The sequence below is a fragment of the Carassius auratus genome, chromosome 2, assembly GCF_003368295.1.
Source record: "Carassius auratus strain Wakin chromosome 2, ASM336829v1, whole genome shotgun sequence".
Lineage (NCBI taxonomy): Eukaryota > Metazoa > Chordata > Actinopteri > Cypriniformes > Cyprinidae > Carassius > Carassius auratus.
In genome coordinates, this window is record NC_039244.1 from 6,176,539 (window position 1) to 6,198,705 (window position 22,167).

At 38.3% G+C, this 22,167-nt stretch overlaps 1 protein-coding gene and 1 pseudogene across 1 annotated transcript; one reads left to right on the forward strand and one right to left on the reverse strand.

The window, feature by feature from the left end:
- Positions 1–219: 219 nt before the first annotated feature.
- On the forward strand, positions 220–5,474 carry LOC113114168 (pre-mRNA-splicing factor 38B-like; annotated as a pseudogene).
- A 663-nt stretch (positions 5,475–6,137) lies between these two features.
- Positions 6,138–19,996, reverse strand: LOC113040273 (serine-rich adhesin for platelets-like). The gene is made up of 22 exons (XM_026198613.1): positions 19,727–19,996; positions 19,258–19,521; positions 18,880–19,143; positions 16,866–17,129; positions 15,799–16,059; positions 15,391–15,654; positions 15,013–15,276; positions 13,979–14,239; positions 13,493–13,753; positions 13,106–13,366; positions 12,257–12,517; positions 11,910–12,170; positions 11,133–11,390; positions 9,863–10,126; positions 9,511–9,771; positions 9,158–9,421; positions 8,238–8,498; positions 7,885–8,148; positions 7,082–7,372; positions 6,745–6,975; positions 6,567–6,614; positions 6,138–6,379 (listed from the first exon to the last, which is right to left on the reverse strand). Exons 1-21 carry the CDS (start codon positions 19,782–19,784, stop codon positions 6,589–6,591), a joined length of 5,064 nt encoding a protein of 1,687 aa, XP_026054398.1. The 5' UTR covers positions 19,785–19,996; the 3' UTR covers positions 6,138–6,379; positions 6,567–6,588.
- Between the last annotated feature and the right edge of the window lie 2,171 nt (positions 19,997–22,167).

Below are 22,167 nucleotides of genomic sequence, written 5' to 3' on the forward strand. Positions count from 1 at the left end.
TGAACTTTTCGCCACCCTGAAGGGTTAGACGAACCCCGTTGTTGTTATTAAACATTGAAATTCTTAGATATTTTATTAATGATTTTAAATACAATGATTAAAGACGATTTGTAAATGCAGATTTTTATAGAGTTCCCTAATTTTTCAAAAATAAATATTTTAGTATGACAACTTGGCAACCCCAAGCCTTGCATCCCTTTCCGCCGCCCCTCTTCAGTGCGCCATCTTGTTCTCACAACCAGCGTAGCTGAACGCTTAGCGTGCGTTTTGTAACATCACAGAGAACTGGTCAAAACGATCCAAAATCCAATTTGAATGAATTAAGAGACGACGGTTCGCCTCACGCGCACCTCGTCGAAGGCGTTGCCGTAATATTTGTTAAGGTCAACTGTCTTTTTCTTTAGTTTTGTAATTTAATGGCGTTGTGAAAGAACTGCCATGGCGGTTAGTCAGCAGCAACAACAGCAGCAGGCCGTGAGCAAACCGGCCGGCGGGAAACACGGCAACGTTTTTGCCGTTATGGGGCAATGAGAAGACTATGAACCTCAACCCGATGATCCTAACAAACGTCCTGTCTTCGCCCTACTTCAAGGTCCAGCTGTACGAGCTCAAAACGTACCACGAGGTGGTGGACGAGATATACTTCAAGGTGGTAAAATGAACCAGGGCCGACGAGCGAGAAGCCCGCGGTTTTCTTTTTTGTATTACACTGGCATTGAGTATTGCTCATTGTTTGTTATTGCTTCTATTAGTCTTAAATAGTTGTTTAAGAAGCGTTATTTGCTTTTAATTTAGTATTAACGTTACGTGAGCTGCAGTAACGTCAGATCGTATTAGGCCATGGAGGCTAATTGTGCTAACTTAGTTCAAATTAAATAGGTTAACTTAAAAATGAAACCCTTGTCATTAACACACCGAAATCTTATTCCAAACCAGAATTATTGACCTTCTTTAGTATGATACTATTAGACCTATTATTAAAATTCATAGTTAGAGTCTTTGGTGTTAACGATTTTTTATTGTGACTACCAAAACTACAGCAATTTTGTATTAGCCAGCACTGTTACAAAATAGACTGAATTAGACTGTAAAATCTTTTGTCATTTTAATTGTTTTTCTGCTATTATTATTTTTAAGTATTCAATGTAAGTTCTAGAATATTACACTACCTGTTTTGCAATCGGGGTTCGAATAAAGGTAAACGTGGGATTTATAGTTGTATTTCTCCTCTAGTCAGTTGCTTGGTGTATGACTGTGACCGGTTTCCTTTTTAGGTCAACCATATGGAGCCATGGGAAAAAGGCAGCAGGAAGACCGCGGGGCAGACAGGAATGTGCGGAGGGGTAAGTAGAAGTACGTGCCTTGAGACCTACTCGACTTCATCCTCCCGTAAACTTTGTCACTTTGATTAATGCAAGGGAGAGATTCACTAAAGCAGAACATAAGTTTAGCTTCAAGTTTCGTGATTTTTGTCTTGCAGGTTCGAGGAGTCGGGACAGGTGGGATTGTGTCCACTGCATTTTGCTTGCTGTATAAGCTCTTTACACTGAAACTGACCCGCAAACAAGTGATGGGTCTCATCACTCACTCAGATTCACCCTATATCAGGTCACTGGGCTTCATGTACATCAGGTATGAGGTAGAACACAACATGAACCGAGCTGGGTGTTTTTTTTTTTTTTTTTGGTAAATGTTTCAGAAGTAATTTCATGTTTTGTTTTCATTTAGGTGAACAACTTTGAATAATCAAATTCTAGCATTGATTTTAGCAAAGGAATATGAATATGTAGAGCAGATGTACCCAAACTGCTGTGTATTAGATAATTTCATAATTACTTGGGTCAAGCCACATTTTGTTATTTTCTGGTCTCGATGAACACACATTTATAATGTCAAATCTGTGTATTGTAGGTATACTCAGCCTCCTCCTGACTTGGTTGACTGGTATGATGAGTTCCTTGACGACGAGGAGGTATGTCACCACGGGTAATGACTTCATCTCTCTTATTTCTGATGTACCACGTTTTAACCAGAAAGCTTTAGGCCAAATGCTGATTGTGATGCACATAGCTGTCCTTCAACCTTTGACCTCATTTAACTTAATGTTCCTCTTATTTGTATTTATGGTGGCAAGTTTAGCCAAGACATCAGATGACTGGTTTCTTGCTCTCACTGGGTATGCCATGTCTGTTCTGAGATCAGCACAATCTCTTAGCAAATGGTCCTTTGAACTAGATATGAAGTTTCATGGTGATTTCTCTTAAATGTAAATTGCATGCAATATTCATTTATCCCAGATACGTGTGTATATGGCATTATGCCTCCGTGATTCGTAGAGACATTTATATTTGATCGTAAATATCAGACGTGCATTACTGGTTGCTGTCTCATCTCTTGTGCTCCTGCACGCTCACTCTTAATTTATAGTTGGGGATATATTATCCATTTTAAAAATAGCCCAGAAAAAGTAGATCTTACTTGCATCGAGCAGACATTGCTGCCAGGCCTGGTGGTGGTTGTTATGTGTGTCTCTGGCTGACTGCCCTGTTCTCTCTCCCAGATTGCCCCTGTGATGCGGGTGGATTGGATATAGGGTGTGCTCCACACTCTTGACTGGCGTTCGTGAGTGCAGTTAGACAAGCTCACCCACCCACTCCACCCCTTCACACGCAACGGTACAGCGTATATATGTCAGCTGACCTGCCGACCTCCTCTGCATCGCACCTATGTTGATGAATGCATAGTAAGAGACATTGTGGAAGCAAATTACTTTGATTCTCAGTCATGCAGATCTGTTGAAAATTAATACAATAAACTGCATTTTCTATAAAAAGTAAAGCAGAAAGACTGGAAATGTAACTTGTCTGTTTTTTTTGTAACAATCCCACTTATATTAAAGGTGCACTAAAGGTCCATTATGAAATGGCACCTTTTTTTGCTAGTGATAAAGGTATTTGTACAATGATATTGCTTTTGTATCCATGCTGATTATTTGTTATTATAAAGTTTTAAGATGACGGTCAGTGAAACAAACATCAGAATGACTAGGTGCACCTGTCAGTACTGAATATTAAGTCAGGTGAGAGCAGAGGTGAAGGTTCAGTGTTTGGACATCACAAATGAAGCATATTATTCAGGACAGTGTACAGTCAAATTATTAGCGTTAACATGTAAACCGGAGGTCGTGCGTTATCTTTTACTGTGACGGAGTGTGTTTGTGATTGTAGTGTTAATGGTTTTGCTCCTTTGTCTCTGTGATCAGGAGTTGGACGTGAAGGCTGGAGGAGGGTGCGTAATGACAATTGGAGAGATGCTCCGCTCCTTCCTGACCAAGCTGGAATGGTTCTCAACGTTGTTTCCAAGAATACCCGTTCCCTGTGCAGAAAGCAATCGACCAGCACATGAAGAGCCGACCACGTAAACCCCCGCAAAAAGATGAGCAGGATGAAGAGGAGGCAGCTGATTCAGGAAGGCATGGAGATAGGCGCCGTTCCAGGTACATTTGTTGTGTGTGGGTGGGATGAGATTATTTGGCTAATCAGATCAGCAGTGATCAGTGTTTGTGGTGGTGTTTGAACTGTAGTAAGTTCGTTTTAAAGAATCACCAATAATTTTGAAATGACTTGCTATTCGAGATGAGCCATAACTACTCTGTAAATAAAATAAAGGTTACTGGATTGTTTTACCAAAAAATAACATTTCAGTTTTTGTACTTCATGTTTAATTCAAAGTGGTACTTGCCATTTCTTTGTAATTGCTTGTATATAATGGGCATTGTTGGATTTAAGCCCAGCTTATTTCTTGTGTTGTTGGTTAATACTGGTGCATGTCAGACAGCTGCAGTGTATTGTAACCATATTGCTAGAGTTCTGTTTTTTGGTGTGGCGACTGTTAATGCTCGGTATTTGATAAGTTTCTCCTTGGTTTGTATTTGGGTGGCTCATGAACGTGCTCCCAGCAGCATGTAGAATGTAGACAAATTTTCCACCGAGACAGATATGACTAAAGTCTGCAATCTCATGTGAGTTTACATCACTTTAAACATTATCAAAAATATGATTACTTTGTTTGGAACTGTAGCAGTTAGCCCAAAACTTTGTTCCCTTTTAAAGAAATGTACACACAGTGCTCATTTCTGCCGAGTTATGCTTGTCTGTATGAGATTCAGTCTTTAATATATAGTACCTTGTAATGTTGTGATCTGAATGCAGGGAATAGAATTGTTGTTTCAGAATCACCACTCTCTCTTATATTTTGTTCACTGGTATGTATTTTCTATGTTAAATAATTGTTTTTTATGTGTGTCTTCAGGACACCTAGGAAAAGTCAGAGTCCCAGGAAATCCCAAAATCGTTCCCGGAGTCGCAGCCATCACAGAGAAAAGCATGGAGCCAGCTTTGATGGTGAGCTGGAGAGAGAACGAGACAGGCAGCGAAAAGAGCGGGATGGAAAGGACCGAGATAGAGACAGAGACAGAGACCGGGAAAGGGACAGGGAGAGAGACAGAGACAGACGACGCTCCAGAACACCAGACCGAACCACAGAACGTCGACGCAGTCGCAGCAGGGAACCACGCCGGAGTCACAGCACCAGTAGAGAGAAGCGGAACGAGAGGAAAGAAAGAGATAAAGAGAGAGAGGCTGAGAGTGAGAGAGAGCGTAGCCGCAGGAAAGACAGAGAGCACCATAAAGATCGAGAGAGGTCAAAAGACAAGAGGAGTAAAGGAGATGGGGAAGAGAGGAGGCACAAAGAAGATAAGGAGGATAGAAAGCACAGGGAAGAAAAAAGGAGCAAACGCTCAAGGAGCAAAAGTAGAGAAAGGAAAAACAAAACTGAACGATCTAGCAAGAAACGCTCTCGCTCGAGCAGCAGGAGCAGGCAGGAAGCGGGTGAGGAGAGGAACAGGAAAAAGGAGCACAGCCATAGTAAGGAACGCTCACACAAGCGCAGTCGCAGCAAAGAGCGCTCACACCGTCGAGAATCCAGCAATGGGCGAGAGCATCCCAGTCCTGAACCAGGAGAAAGAACAAACAGTGTTCAAGCAGATTCTCCCTGATCCAAGTCTGTCTCCATCTCCCTCTCCTCCTCTTTACCAGTACCTCTCTTATTACTTCATGTCTTTCTCTTTAATCCTCCTGTGCACCACTTGTGTTAAAGTAATTGGAAAAGTCTGGACTTTTTTTTTTCTGCACTGTAAATTGCCACTTGTGTAGACACAAAAAATATTTTCTGTCAGTTGTCCATTACAGACGTCTGAACTGAAAATGACATTTTAAAATCCCCTTTCTCCCCTAATTTGTTTTCAGAATTTTCACAAATGGCGTTGTACATAGAGCTCAGAGAATGTTTTAAATTTCAACAGAGCTACCACAGAGTTGAGTTTGTGGCACAGGTTGCTGAAATCTGCTGACATTGTGCTGTTTCATTGCTCTGTTACATCTCGTTTTCTAATAAAATTCTTGTATGGAACAAGATTGCTCAGTTGTATATTTTTGATATCATTAGTATGTCACTTTCACTTTCAATAAGCCAAACTGCTGGGTTCTGCAAGTAAAAATGTCACTCGTTTTCTTCATAATTTCTTTATAGAGTGTGTGTAAAATCTTTTAAGACAAACCTGCCATGAGTTTTTAGGTTAAATTAAGACGTGCTTTTGCTGTATGATTTCTGCTTTATTTTAACAGTACAGTACTATTCATGATTATAAAGAGAGATCTGATAACTGTGTAGGTGAGAGAAGTAGTGGTTACCCATTCCCATGAAGTATTGTGACCGTCTAGTCAGTCCTGCTCTCAAATTGCTTGTACAAGTATTCATATTTTGGAATCAATTTAAAATTTATAGTCAATAGGTTTATATTTTATCAACTTAAATTTTGTTGTCAGTGTTGGTTCATGGGATGAGTAGTTCATTCACTCAAAGATGTCTTTTTCAGTGCTTTTTTGCTTTCACTTGTGCCCTCATCAGTTCCTTGTTAGAACATTCATATGATAAGAAGAGCAGTTGTTTTGTATATGGTTCATTTATTTTACACATTCTAATTTATAAGACTGATCACATGGAGAAATGCTCTTTGTATTTAATATAACTACTCATATACAAAAACATAAGAATGCATGTTTGTAGAAGACTTTTTATATATGTATATATATTTGGATGAAAGTAAATCCTTCAGCCAGAAACCACAGATTTTGGAAAACATTTTAAAAGTCAATCTATTCCACCCTTAAATATTGTTTAAAAAAAAAAAAAAGGTGAACCTTGAACCAGAATATTTGTATATAATAGTTTAACAAATTCTAAGGTAAAGTGCAGGAATTCCCAGAGGCAAGAGTTTGAGTGCGATGAGATGCAAGCATCTACTCAGGGTTGGTCAGTCCTATAGTGGAGAGAAGCAAGGGTTAATACTGGAAATCTTTTAAAGACATTGAAGTGTTTCCATTGCTTGTAAATATATATTTTTTTTAAGATGTTGAGGAGCTGTTGTGGATAAATACTTAAAAATAAACATTGGGTGGCATCATGGCATCGCTTATATAAATTTTTGCTCCTGGGCCTCAACTCACCTTTCTCACTTTGTGCCAGGACTCACCTCCTCCTGCGAACTGCTGTCACTGCGAAAGGATGGACAAGGTCAAAGGTGACACGGATTTCACAAAAGCAAGATTCTGTCAACTTTATGTTTTAGTGAAAATTACTTGTATTCTGATATTTGATTCCTGTTCTCTAAAATCATCTACTTACCTGAAACAGGCACTGAGTCACCACTCTCCCCGGCAGTGTTGCTGGCAGTTACGACAATCTGGCCACTGCTGAAATTGGTGACAGAGCAGAGGAGCATTGAGGTCATGCATAGTTTCATCCTACCAGAGGAAGTAACCCCATACACAGTGTAGTTTGTAGCCAATAGAGACTCGTTCCATCCCACTTTCGCCAGCGACGCAGAGAACGTCACATTCAGAGGTGCACAAGGTACTGAGGGAAAGAAACGAACAGATGTATGTTTTTGCATTTTAAGCATCTTCATTTTCAATTTATGTAGGGTAAGAAGATAGTACTGTGATGACTGAACATTGTGCACCTGTAGTTCCAGTGATTGCAGCAGATTTGTCGCTTGTGGCGGCAGAGTTCCTCGCGCTGATAGTTGCACTGTAAGCGGAGCCACAAGGGAGGGGGACCTCAAAGAACCTGCGACTTGTCCAATAGGAGGCTAGGTCAAAGAGTGCCTGGCTGTTGCCCTGAATGTTGCCCGTGAGTGCCAGGAGGTATTCAGAATTAGGACAATTCACAGTAGACCAAGATGCCCTCAAGATCTGAGTATCATTCACTACTGTACGAGGGACAACCCTAAATCCAGTTGGAGGACAAGGAGCTGAGGGAAAGACATGGACAAAAAGACTTAAAACCTGTTTTCCAATTGGGGATCCCAAAGAAGCAGAATCAAAATAGTATAGATTTGCCTACATTATATCCTTTCTGATTTTGTTTACTAGATATTTTTTTTCTATTCTCGTAGAAGACCTTTTTTTATGTGATATCCAACTCATAGACACATTGTCAATGTAAGTAGCTGCTAACCAGGTAGACAATGACTCAGAAGAAGGTGCCGAAACTATTTCTTGGCTCTGCTCTGCTAAAAGTAGATCCTTGAAGATCTTTATCAGTAGTGGTTTGGGTCAAGTTGCTTTCATACTAACTGACAACCATACAAGAGTGGACTTGGACACACAAGTGCAGAAACCGTACCAATAAATTTAACCAAACGTTGTTGTCAAACAGATTCAAGTCCACTCCAAAAGCAATATTCTGAAATGTCAAATACTAGCAGATCAGTTCAAAGAAAGCCGATTGCTGTGTGATGAGGAGGACTGATGATTGTTGTACCTGCTCCCTTAGTTTGAGGTTCACTCAAGGAACTGTTGCAGAGACCGTCTGTTGCCTGCACTGTAAAGTTGTACACAGTGCCGCACACTAAGCCCTCCAGAGTACAGAACGTGTTTGGGGTTTCACAGTAGAATGTTGTACCGGTTTCTGACTGAGCAAGTCCCCTGTAGACCACCGCCCCTGTACTCCTCGCCCATGACAAGGAGGCACTACTACTGTTCCCACACAGTATGTTTGCTGTTAAGTTGGCTGGCCCACACGGGACTACAGAACAAACACATTACAATAAATATTTACAAAATGTAAAAACCTTGGTCACGTAATTTAAAGGAAAAGAATTAGTGTTCTCTTACCCGTTTGGAAGGTGATGTTAGCACTGGGCAGACTGGTGCAGTTCTTGTTACTGGCTGAAACGGACACATAGTAGGTGTTGCTGCAACGCAGATCACTTAGCGTGCAGTTATTGTCTGAGGTATTGCACGTCTTCAAGTCTCCATATCTGCCGACTGCAGTAAGCAGGTACGACGTTGCCACATATGATGGGTCCCATGACACAAATGCATCCTTCGACTGACAGTCTACATTGGCCTGTACTGATGAGGGTGGACAGGGTGCTGCAAACAATCAAAGGAAGAAATTAGAAGAGACTGAATACTAGTGTAATGAAAGCACATCTAACATAGATGGATAGATCTGTAGATCATGGGTCTCCAGTCCTGCTCCTGGAAGTCTACCTTCCTATTGAATTTAGCTTCAACCTTATATTTTCATGGTCTTCATGATTACTAGAAACTTCCAGGCAGTTCAGAACGAAACTCCACAGAAAGGTTGTCTCCCATGAGCAGGATTGTATAACCCCGGTCTACCGAATGCAGCTGCGATTATTTAACTAGAAAAGTCCCCCAATGCAGATGTTATGATGTATTGAGTGGTTGTTAGCACTTTACTATTTGATTTCTAGGTGACTGCTAGTGTTTCTGGGTGGTTGCTCAGTGGCTAGAAAACAAGTCAAAAGAGCCCCAGCTCCAGGTGTCAGTGAAATCGTGGTCCTTAAATATATGACCCATGTCCCTTCTTTAATGCAAGTTTTTTTTTTCTCTTCATCCATACGGTAAAAATTCTAAGTCAGATCAACTAAGGAAGTAGTAGCGCACCTCTTTAAAGGGTAAAGGGTTGCTCATGAATAGTTACTGATTACTAATGGTTTGTTTTCTAAAATAAACATATTTTCATGTTTTATTAGATGGCTATGACATGATATTGATGGTTGTACCAGTTCTGATCTTGTAGGGTGGGCTGCGGAGGCTGCTGCATTGGTTGGCCGAAGCGGCTACAATGATGGTGTACTCCTTGTCGCACTGCACATTGGTAAGGTTGCATGAAGAAGTGGAACTATTGCAGGAAAGCAGGGAATGGTCTTGATCCACTGCTGTGGCAATGTAGAGAGACTTTACGCTCTGAGCTCTCTGCCACTGTACCATGATAACAGAACTGTTGCATTTAGCCACCACCACGATGGATGACAAGGCACAAGGTGCTGGAGAGAGAGATTATACATACTTTGAGACTGAGATACACATGGTCTCAAAAAAGAGGGCTAAAGCTCTCTACTGCAGGGGTACTTACCTGTCTCCAGCTGAAAGCTGTTACTGGGTGGGCTCACACAAGCAGCACTCGAGGCAGTGACGTTAAAGGTGTAGCTCCTTCCGCACCCCAAGTCAGCTACATTACAGGTGGTGTTTGAGCTGCTACAGGTGGTATTGTGACCGTCATCCCTTACAGCCAGCACTGTGTAAGATTCTGCACCATTATCTACATCCCATGATACCCATGCAGAGTTAGTTACACAGTCCACAGTACCAGTGACTCCCTGTGGGATACATGGAGCTGTATAGAGAAGACATCAGACATGAGGTGCATTAGGTAAATATGGCAATTGTAATCTGTTTGAGGAAGTATTTTTGTGCAAGTGTCCAACCTGAGGAGATGGAAAGGTCACTGCTTGGTTGACTCTGACAGCTGCCCCCCAGTGCCACCACACTGAGGTTGAATCTCTCTCCACAGGGCAGATGGGCGATGGAGCACTGCGTGTTTGTGCTGATACAGGAGGAGATAGCACCGGTGCGCTGGGACTCCAGTTCAACTCTGAACTGGCCTGCATCAACTGCTGGGTTCCAACTCACCAGCACAGACCCTAAATCACACTGCACAACGGCAGATACGTTCTGAGGGGGACATGGAGCTGAGAAAAGAAAGAGAAGGAACCAGGATGTTACTGAAGGGTGGGGCTATACTAACTACACCAGCAGGAAACCATATAAGGTAAGCCAACATAGCAACAGTGGTGTACTCCTTGCTGCAATGCTACATCAAGTTAGCATGCCTGCTCATTTCACGTGCACAAAGTTAGTCAGTCATATAATTTTTTGCGTAAAGTAATAATTCTAAAGAGGGTTGAAACTTACAAAACATTTACTGGTCATATTTTACCTCAGAAATAAGATATAATATTTTACAAAATTACATTAAAGTCTATTTTCAAAACCTTTGCATTGTGGCATTATTTTCATGGCAATTAGAATTTCTATCAAAATAATGTACACAAAACAGCATTTCCTGTAATGAGATGTTTTACTTTCAACAGATTCTTTTGTAGTTCCCCTAACTGTATTATTAAACATTTTTAAATTAAATCATACACAATATATCGCAATGTAATGTAAATACTTCACCGTTTAAATTATATTTTGTTTTGTTTTTACGCATTACAGCAAGGAATATTTGGAGAGGAAATATGCTTAAATGTTCTGAAAATAACTGCCAATAAAAATGCAAATATCATATTATAGCCAAAAGTCGACAATATATTTTCTTAGTTTTTTATTTGGAGTTTGGTGTGAACAAATGTTTTGCTCTTTAAATATTTCATGAGATGTACCCTTATATCAGAGAGGGGATGGAAAATTATCAAATTAAATTACAACTGCTGTTGGTGAAAGAGACTTTCAGTGAAACATACATGCAACAAAAAATACAATATAAATAATGAAATCATGCTAATATTAGACGTTTTATTATATTTAATAGCTAATTAAGTGGAACTGAAGTGTTAAGATCTCTTATTATGTAATGATCAGCTTCGAGAGAGCTCTTATAATAACAGGAAATTGCATACTGCCATTGAGTGTTTAAGGTTGTGGATTTTTGTTTAGTGTACAGCAGGTTTATGTCTAATTTCAGATACATACCGAGTCTGAAAACTGCAGCAGTGCTTGGTGGGCTCTCACAGTAAATGTTATGCGCTTCGACAAACACGTTGTAGCTTTGTCCACAGAGCAGTGAAACAGACAGGTTAGTAGAAGTAGTGTTGAATTCTGCAATATATCCCAGACTCCCTATTGCCATCACAGTGTAGAATGATGCACCTTTGGCTTTTGACCAGTTAAACGCTGCCGTCTCACTGTCACATGAAACATTAGCAGTCACGTTCTCTGGCTTGCAAGGATCTGGAGAGGTACAGGGAGACGGTTACATTGTAAAAATTATTTAAATAAAATATTAGTCGTAAAAATAAAGATATTAACAATATAATATATTATTATTGTTATTTTTAATATTTTAAAAATAACATAAACATTATTATTATATCTGTAATAATATTAATTTATGTAATACAATATTATAAATATTATAATTAGTAATAGCAATAATTAAATACATTAAATTTTAATTATAAAATATATACAACCATTATTAATATTTTAATATCTGTAATGATCTGTTGTAATAATAATAATTATTATATTTATAGTATAATAGGAACAATAATAATAAATGAACTATACAAATAAAATATTAACAAATGAAATAAATACACAGATGTATTTTATTATTAATAATAATAGTAATAAAATACATTTCTAAACAAATTGTTATTAAAATACATAATAATAATAATAAGAAGAAGAATTTTCCGATTAAAACCCAAGATGAGATATCAGATTTTTTTATACATAATGCCGTACCTGTAGTAAGGTATACAGGTGCACTGGGGTCACTTTGGCAGCGGTCTCTGTGGGCGGTGACAGAAAAAGTGTAGGTCTCGCCACAGCCCAGAGTAGAGAAGGTACAAACAGAGTTGGTGGAGTTACAGAGCTGGTATCCTCCTACTGCACTGACGGCTCGGGCGATGTAGTAACCAGCTCCTTCTCTCAAATCCCAAGACATCACTGACATTTTGTTACCGCACAGTTTAGAGACTTCCGGCTGCAGTGGTGCACAGGGTCCTGCAGGGGGGTCACAGAAAGGTTGGACCCTAATTAATGTGCTTCAACTTTTAACCCCTTCAACACATAATGCTTTGTGAACTCACTGGACTGAAACGTGACATTGGTGGCGGAGGTCATCTGGCATTGCTGGTTTGTAGAGGTGAAGGTGAGGTTAAACTGCTGGTCACACTGCAGGGAGGACATGTTACAGTTGTTCTGACTGGTTGAGCAAGAAAGCTTTTGACCTCCTGACCCCAAAGCTGTCACAGAGTAATTCTCCGCCCCAGCAATGGAACTCCAGGACACTAGAACCGAATCTGTCGCACAGTCCACTACGGCAGACACACTGGTGGACAGACATGGTGCTGAAAAAAACAGAAGCATATTTATTATTATTCCATATTATATTATGATACATCCTTTTTGCTAGCACATACACTTCTGGTCAAAAGTTTGGTAAAATTATGATTTTATATTTTGGTGATTGCACAGCTGATGGTGGCCTCAGAATCCTTTAGAAATTATTTAAATATGTGCAATTTATGTGCAAAATATTTAAATAATTGAACACACAGACCTGCAATGGTATTACAAACATTTAGTTTCATGTATTTATGTACAAGATGCATATTTTATCCAAACAAAGTCTAAAATAATGTATCATGTTCCTAGATCTAAATCTAGAAAGAATATATATATATATATATATATATATATATATATATATATATATATATATATATATATATATATATATATATACATTGCTCCAGTCTTCATTGTCACATGATTCTTGAGAAATAATTATTTTCTAAAACTTGTACAAATGTTGCATAATCTGTTTTACATAGTATTTCTTAAAAATAGTAAGCAGTCTCTATGGGAGCTAGAGTGAGAAGTATATAGAGTATATAGACACGTACTGTATATGCATGTATGTGTTTCTATGTTACCTGAGTTAGTGTTCACAGTGGCACTGGGAGGGCTGCTGCACAAACCATCTGACGCTGTCACATTGATATGGTACAGTTGACCACATCTGAGCCCTGTCACATTACACTGTGAGCCTGTAGACTGGCAGGTGGTGGACAGTCCATTGCTGTCCTGCAAGGTGGCCGTGTAATACTGTCCTCCTGCACCAGGTGTCCATGATACCACTAAAGCATTTGTGACACAATCCATGATGGGCAGGACATTACTTGGGGTACAGGGCACTAGAACACAAGAAGCAAGGTAAAACTTGAATGTTAATGAATTCAGTGCCTTTCTTTAACAGTTTTTAACTGAAAAAGACATTCTTCATCTTTAAAAATAATCCTGATGTGAAATAAGAAACAAACCTGCTTGAACTTGAACAGGCGCACTGTTCCCACTGCTGCAGTTGCTGCCCTTTGCCTTCACTGTGATTGTGTAAGACTGTCCGCAGGTCAAAGTTGGCAGGTTACAGGAAGTGGATGTTGAGGTGCAGTTAGCTGAAAGGCCGTTAGCACTGCTGGCTGTCACTGTGTAAAGCTCCGCCCCTTGGGTGCTCCCCCAGGTTACACTTGCTATGTTGCTGCTACAGCTTACACTGGCCGACACATTTTGTGGTACACAAGGACCTGGGTGTAAATTATAGAAAACAAAATGAGTACATGGTAGATCCAAACTTGGTCCTGGAGGACTGGACTGGAGCAGGGAGTTTAGCTCCAGCTAGCCTCAACACACTTGCCTGGAAGTTTCTATATTCTTTTTAAACAACATTTCAAATTTCATGTGTGCAAATTTGATTGTGTGCATATTTATTTAGAATAAAAGCTTGCAGCTTTGTCCACATGCTACTGTACCTGCCGTGACCTGACTGGTCACACTGGTGTTGGAGCTACAGCTGTTGGCCACTGCAACCACAGTGATATTGTGCGTCTGCCCACAGCAAATTGCAGGGATTATGCAGGACGTGGAGGTAGAGTTACACACCAGAGTCTTGACTGTAGATTTTGCTTGAGCATAGTAGATCTGTGCCCCTTTACTCGACTGCCAGCTGATCTGAACATCACCTGTTCGACAGTCTAAGAGCTGACTGACCACAGACTGAGGAGCACAGGGTGCTGGGAGACAAAGGTAAACAAAGTATTACTTTAGAATTTTTAAAAGAATATTCCAGGCTAAAAACTAAGCTTTCTCTACAGAATATGTGGTCTGCTGTCAAATGCATTTAAAATGTGAAGTACTGTAGCCAAAGTAACTTATGGTGCCCGGGAGGAGACATGGTCAGTTCACTTAGTTTTGTCATGGCCACAACATAATAACTTGTGGGAACGTGATAATATGTTGTGGCCTTGAGATGCTATGTTGAGGGAATGACATCGATTTCTCATCCTCGACTTCTTATGTTGAGGGAACGACATATTTTTCTTGTGGCCACAAGTTTGATGCGTATTGATGCAAATTTGCTTACGCATTAAACTCAAAGCCACAATAAATGGATGTCGTTCCCTCAACATAGAATCCCGAGGTCATGACATAAGGATGTTGTTACCTCGCAAAATGATCTTGTGGCCATGACATAATATCACATTCCCATGAGTTAATATGATGTTCAGAAAAAATATATATTGTGTCCATGACATATTATCACGTTCCCACAAGTTATCATGTCGTGGCCACGACAAAACTAAGTGAACCAACCCTGTCACCACCCATGCACCGTATCAAAGCATTTAACATAAGTTATTCAGTAAATTTTTATTTATTTATTTTATTTATTTATTTCAAGTGTTGCAGAGAATAATATTGTGTAATATAGTTTAAAAGTTCTGGATTTAAACACTACTATACAAACTTGCAGTATGCAAAGTTCAATTTTAGAGAAAATATTTACCAGTACTGATGCGACGCACTTCACTGCGTTGCCCAGTGCAGTCCACACTCATAGCTGTGACTGACACATTGTACGCCTGACCACACGACAGGCCGCTGATGTCACAGGAAGTTCTGTTGGAGTTGCTGGTTAGAGTACGTCCATTATCATCTACTGCTGTTACTGTATAGTATGAAACAAGGCCACTGGATGCTGCCCAGGAAACAGATGCAGTGTCCGACCCACAAGATAATGACACATTGACTTGAGTGGGAACACATGGAGCTGGAAAGGAAAAGATTCATGCCACAAAAAAAGCAGAAGATATTAGCTCTATTGATCATTTCATGCAAGAAGAATCACCAAATTTGCACGTTGTGTTATTATTTAATGTTATACCTGTGTCTAGAGTGACCAAGGCTTTAGAAGAGGTTGAACAGGTCTGGCCGTATCCTGTAACACAGATGTTATAGTGCTGACCACACGGCAGTGAGCCAATGTTGCAGGAAGAGCCATTGGTGAAGCAGTTGTGCTTTTGGGGGTCCTGGAGCGACTGTAGTGTTGCATTAAAACTTAATGAACCATTGCCTGGTGTCCAAGAAATGAGTGCTGAGTTGCTGCGGCAGTCCAGACTGGCTTGAATGCCAGTGTTGTGGCACGGTGCTGGATCATGACAAAAATGTTAACACATCAAACTGCAGATTATGTTTTCTAGGGTGTTACGTAGTTTCTTATTTGTTCAGAAAAAACTGAAGTCGGTTTGTTGTTTCAATCACTAGTTATCACTAATAAGCTGAGTTCAAGTACCTGAGACGAGAGTGACAGGCTGGCTAGCCGGGCCCATGCAGACACCATTCATGCCCATGACTGTGATGGAATATTCCTGGCCACACTGCAGGTTTGGGATATCACATTGAGTGACAGTGTTGTTGCAGGATGTCTTGTACCCTTGGCTGCTTTCCACCTTTACCAAGTACCAAGTGGCACCAAGTGCACTGTACCAGGTGATGGAAGCAATGTTGGATGTACAGTTTAGAGCGGCAGCAACACTGGTGGGAATGCAGGGAGCTAGAGAAGAGGATGTTATATAAAAAACAGATTATACATAAAAACTGTACATATACAGTTATTTTCAAAAGTTTGTATTAATCTTTTTTTTTTAGGTTTCATGAAGGATGTTTTGTATGCTCACCATGGCTGGATTTATTTTATCAAAATATAACCAAAACCTTAATCTTGTGACATATTATTAAAATTTTAAATATCTGCTATCTAATTTTTTTTGGCATATTTAAAATGTAATTTATTCCTGTGATGTCAAAGCAGAATTTTGAACAGCCATTATTTCAGTCTTCAGTATCACATGATCCTTGAGAAATCATTCTAATACGCTGATTTGGTGCATGAGAAAAAAATCGTATCAACTTTTAAAATGGTTGTTGACTAAATTGACTTTTTTTTTTTTTTGATGAATAGAAAATTCACAAGATTATTTCTTTGAGATGAAAATATTTTCTAACATTATGTCTTTATTATAACAATTTGTCTTATTTTTTCAATCTTACTGACCCTAAACCTTTGAATTTTGGTGTATGATACATGTTGACCCTGAACAAAAAATGTAGACACTTAAGCTATGTTTAAAAATTAATGAATGTCAAATAATTAAAGAACATAACATGTGTTTTGTGGGTTTAGTTGATCATATTCTACAGATATACAGATATATATAATTTGATAAAATAAACACAAAATACTACTTTTTTATCTAATGCACTGAAATTCATACATCTAATGTATTTAAGGGACAAATTTTCTGTACGCATTGTTGTTATGAATCACATATATCAGCAAAAGTAAACATGAGCTGTCACCTGTTTCCACTACAGCTTTAGGTTGAGAGCTGCTGTTGCAGGTGGTGCCATCAGCTTGGACAGTCACATTTAGTCTCATCCCACACGGCAGAGAGGTCAGCTGACAGGAAGTTCCCATAGAGTGACAAGAAGCTAAACGTTGCTGCTGCCTGTCTGTTGCAATTGCTGTGTACCCATTAGCTCCTGCGCTGACAGCCCATGTCACGTTGGCTGTGTTGGTGTCACACTGGAGCACAGTTGTGATGTTTTGAGGTTCACAGGGAGCTAAAGGAGATAGATAGTCGGTTTCAAAGGTCTGTTATTACTGTGTAAACATGCATTTTATTCCTTGTTTTAACTGTTTTAAATTATATATTTATTTATTTATTTTTACACTTTTTTTTTGTTTATTTTAAAGGGGAGGTCTAATGCTATTTCATGCATTCTGACTTGTTTACACTATTAAGAGCTGTATTCATCAACCATTACTCCAGTCTTCAGTGTCACATGATTCTTCAGAAAAAAAAACATTTATTTAAAGTATTAAATATATTTATTAATTTCTTAAATATATATATATCTGACCTGTGTATCATGTAAAAACAAATGTGCAGAGCATATTTCAGACCACAGTACTCTGGGTGCTGAATCCCACAATGTAAAGCACTTGACTTTGTCCAAACAAACTGAAGTCATTTAAATGATTTGCAAAGACATTTTTCTTACACATAATTTGAGATTTTATGCAAAATGAACCTATGTATTTCACCTGAATGCCACTCACTGAATTAAACGTGCTCTGCAAAGTAATCAGGTCATGTGACAAGAAAGAAGCATTGTTTAAACTTAAATACCATTGAATAATCTGTTTTACATACTATTTCTTAAAAATAGTAAGCAGTATACAGTATATACGGCACATTATGCAGTTAACAATGAACATCTTGGTTATGTATTTTAACCCTCATTCCCTGAAGGAGGGAACTGAGACGTCACGTCGGTGACCGACGAATTGGGAATCTTGCTAGAGAGACCAATTTACCTCGAGTGTAAACTAAACGAGCAAGTGCACATTGACATATTTGTCTTGAGGCCACGAGTTTAATGCGTAAACAAACCTGCGTAACATAGCAACCTGGGATTTTCAGAGATGGATTTAATAATATTTTATTTTGAATTACGAAATGATTACATTATTTATTATAGAAATCATGACATTATTAAATTATTATATTTGGCTAATTAATAGACCATAAATATAAATACTATAGCGTTCACAGTGTTCTGTAAGGGTCATTGAGGAATTAATCATTCACGTAGTTTAATTCGTAAATGAAAACACAACTCACTCATTAATCATCACACACGTGCTTTAATACAATCATAAAGTCAAAACTTTATTTGCAAAAATGTCAGGTGTTTATTTGCCAAATATATGGTATGCTAGCAAATACTAGCATAATTATACAAAACATTAACTAGGTAAAGCGATACACAAATTGAAAGGGGATAGAAGCATATAAATAATAATACATGTAAAAATATATCTCTAATAAGTTAATGTAATAATAATAATAAATATTAAATTAAAGGTTTAATGTTAATAAAAATGTTTTATCCATATCTGATAATCCTGGATTGCTTTGGTCACGCAGGTTTGTTTACGCATTAAACTCAAGGCCTTCAACATAGAATCTCGGCAAAATAATCTCGTGGCCATGACATAATATCACATTCCCACGAGTTAATATGACGTTCCCAAAAAAAAAAAAAAAAAAAAAATATTGTGGCCACAACATATTATCACATTCCCACAAGTTATTATGTCGTGGCCACGACAAAACTAAGTGAACCGACCCTGTCACCACCCATGCACCGTATCAAAGCACTTAAAATAAGTTATGTAGTAAAAGTGTTTTTTAATTTTTTTTTCAAGTGTTGCAGAGATTGTGTACTATGGGTTAAACATTCTGGATTTAAACACTACTATTCAAATTTGCAGTATGTAAAATACAATTTTAGAGAAAATATTTACCAGTAGTGATGCGACGCACTTCACTGCGTTGCCCAGTGCAGTCCACACTCATAGCTGTGACTGACACATTGTACGCCTGACCACACGACAGGCCGCTGATGTCACAGGAAGTTCTGTTGGAGTTGCTGGTTAGAGTACGTCCATTATCATCTACTGCTGTTACTGTATAGTATGAAACAAGGCCACTGGATGCTGTCCAGGAAACAGATGCAGTGTCCGACCCAAAAGATAATGACACATTGACTTGAGTGGGTACACATGGAGCTGGAAAGGAAAAGATTCATGCCACAAAAAAAGCAGAAGATATTAGCTCTATTGATCATTTCATGCAAAAAGAATCACCAAATTTGCACGTTGTGTTATTATTTAATGTTATACCTGTGTCTAGAGTGACCAAGGCTTTAGAAGAGGTTGAACAGGTCTGGCCGTATCCTGTAATACAGATGTTATAGTGCTGACCACACGGCAGTGAGCCAATGTTGCAGGAGGAGCCATTGGTGAAGCAGTTGTGCTTTTGGGGGTCCTGGAGCGACTGAAGTGTTGCATTAAAACTTAATGAACCATTGCCTGGTGTCCAAGAAATGAGTGCTGAGTTGCTGCGGCAGTCCAGACTGGCTTGAATGCCAGTGTTGTGACACGGTGCTGGATCATGACAAAAATGTTAACACATCAAACTGCAGAATATGTTTTCACATTTACTGAATGGTGCTTGCCATGAAAAACCTGCTAAGGTATTGTTGTATGGTTGCTAGGGTGTTACTAGGTAATTTCTTATTTGTTCAGAAAAAACTGAAGTTGGTTTGTTGTTTCAATCACTAGTTATCACTAATGAGCTGAGTTCAAGTACCTGAGACGAGAGTGATAGGCTGGCTAGCCGGGCCCATGCAGACACCATTCATGCCCATGACTGTGATGGAATATTCCTGGCCACACTGCAGGTTTGGGATATCACATTGAGTGACAGTGTTGTTGCAGGATGTCTTGTACCCTTGGCTGCTTTCCGCCTTTACCAAGTACCAAGTGGCACCAAGTGCACTGTACCAGGTGATGGAAGCAATGTTGGATGTACAGTTTAGAGCGGCAGCAACACTGGTGGGAATGCAGGGAGCTAGAGAAGTGGAGGTAATATTAAAAACAGATTATATATAAAAAGTGAACATATACAGTACTTTTCAAAAGTTTGAGTTAGTTTTTTTTTTTTTTTTCTCGAAAGATGGTTCGTATACTCACCATGGCAGGATTTATTTTATCAAAATACAACCAAAACCTTAATCTTACGACACATTATTAAAATGTTAAATACCATATATATATATATATATATATATATATATATATATATATATATATATATATATATATATATATATATATATATATATATATATATATATATATATATATATACATTAAAATGTAATTTATTCCTGTGATGTCAAAGCAGAATTTTCAGCAGCCATTATTTCAGTCTTCAATATCACATGGTACTTGAGAAATCATTCTAATACGCTGATTTGGAAATCCTATCAACTTTTAAAATGGTTGTTCTACTAAATATTTTGCATATATATATATATATATATATATATATATATTTTTTTTTTTTTTTTTTTGATGAATAGAAAATTCAAAAGAAGATTATTCATTTGAAATCGAAATATTTTGTAACATTATGTCTTTACTGTCACTTTTGAATAAAGTAATGTGTTCTTACCAATTTAAATAATTTATTTATTTCCCAAAAAATAAAAAAATATTATAACATTTCATCTTATTTTGAAATCTTACTGACCCTAAACCTTTGAATTTTGGTGTATTATTTTGTTTTGTTTCTTTTTTTGTTTATAAATACATGTGGACCCTGAAAATAACATGTGGACACTTAAGCTACGTTTAAAAATGAATGAATGTCAGTGAATAAAATAACAAGTTTTTTATGGGTTTAGTTGGTCATATTCTAAAGATATATATCATTTGATAAAATAAACAAGGAAATGCTACTTTTTTTTATCTAATGCACTGAAATTCATACATATAATGTATTTAAGGGCCACATTTTCTGTACGCGTTGTTGTTATGATTCAAATATATCAGCAAAAGTTAACATGAGCTGTCACCTGTTTCCACTACAGCTTTAGGTTGAGAGCTGCTGTTCCAGGTGGTGCCATCAGCTTGGACAGTCACATTTAGTCTCATCCCACACGGCAGAGAGGTCAGCTGACAGGAAGTTCCCATAGAGTGACAAGAAGCTAAACGTTGCTGCTGCCTGTCTGTTGCAATTGCTGTGTACCCATTAGCTCCTGCGCTGACAGCCCATGTCACGTTGGCTGTGTTGGTGTCACACTGGAGCACAGTTGTGATGTTTTGAGGGTCACAGGGAGCTAAAGGAGATAGATAGTTTCAAAAGGTCCGTTATTACTGTGTAAACACGCATTTTATTCCTCATTTTAAATTTGTATTAATTATTTTTTTACACAATTTGTATTTTACATTTTAAAGGGGAGGTCTAATGCTATTTCATGCATTCTGACATGTTTACACTGTTAAAAGGCTGGATTCAGCAACCATTACTCCAGTCTTTAGTGTCACATGATTTTTCAGAAAGAAATATTTAAAGTATTAATTGTATTAATTAATTTCTTTAAAAAAATATTACTGACCTGTGTATCATGAAAAAAAAACAAATGTGCAGAGCATAATTCAGACCATAGTAGTCTGGGTGCTGAATCCCACAATGCAAAGCACTCGTCTTTGTCCAAATTCAACTCATTTAACTGATTTGCAAAGACATTGTTTTTTTTTTTTTTTACATAAGATTTGAGATTTTATTCTAAATTAACCTATGTATTTCACCTGAATGCCACTCACTAAATTAAACATGCTCTGCAAAGTAATCAGGTCATGTGACAAGAAAGAAGCATTGTTAAAACTTAAACAATATTGAATAATATGTTTACATACTATTTCTTAAAATTAGTAAGCAGTATACAGTATATGCTGCACGTTATGTAGCGAACAATGAACATTTTGATTACGTATTGTAACCCTCGTTCCCTGAAGGAGGGAACGGAGACGTCACGTCGGTGACCGACAAATTGGGAATCTCGCTAGAAAGACCAATTTACCTCGAGTGTAAACTAAACTGTCTAGCATTTCTGAGTGTTTTCCCTCTATTTGTTCTTCCTGTGTCTAATTTTGGAATGTTTACACTGACTCTGATTCTCTGCTGTCTTCCCTGACCTCTGCTTGTTTCTGTTTTCGATTCTGGTTATCCCTGACATAGCTGAC

Coding starts and splice junctions, on each gene's coding strand:
- LOC113040273 (XM_026198613.1), bottom strand. CDS start 19,784: ATGGGCATGAATGGTGTCTGCATGGGCCCGGCTAGCCAGCCTATCACT. Junction 16,060..16,865: donor TAAAGCTGTAGTGGAAACAG/GTGACAGCTCAT, acceptor CCTCTTCTCTAG/CTCCCTGCATTCCCACCAGT. Junction 10,127..11,132: donor TGCTGCAGTTTTCAGACTCG/GTATGTATCTGA, acceptor TTCTTTTCTCAG/CTCCATGTCCCCCTCAGAAC.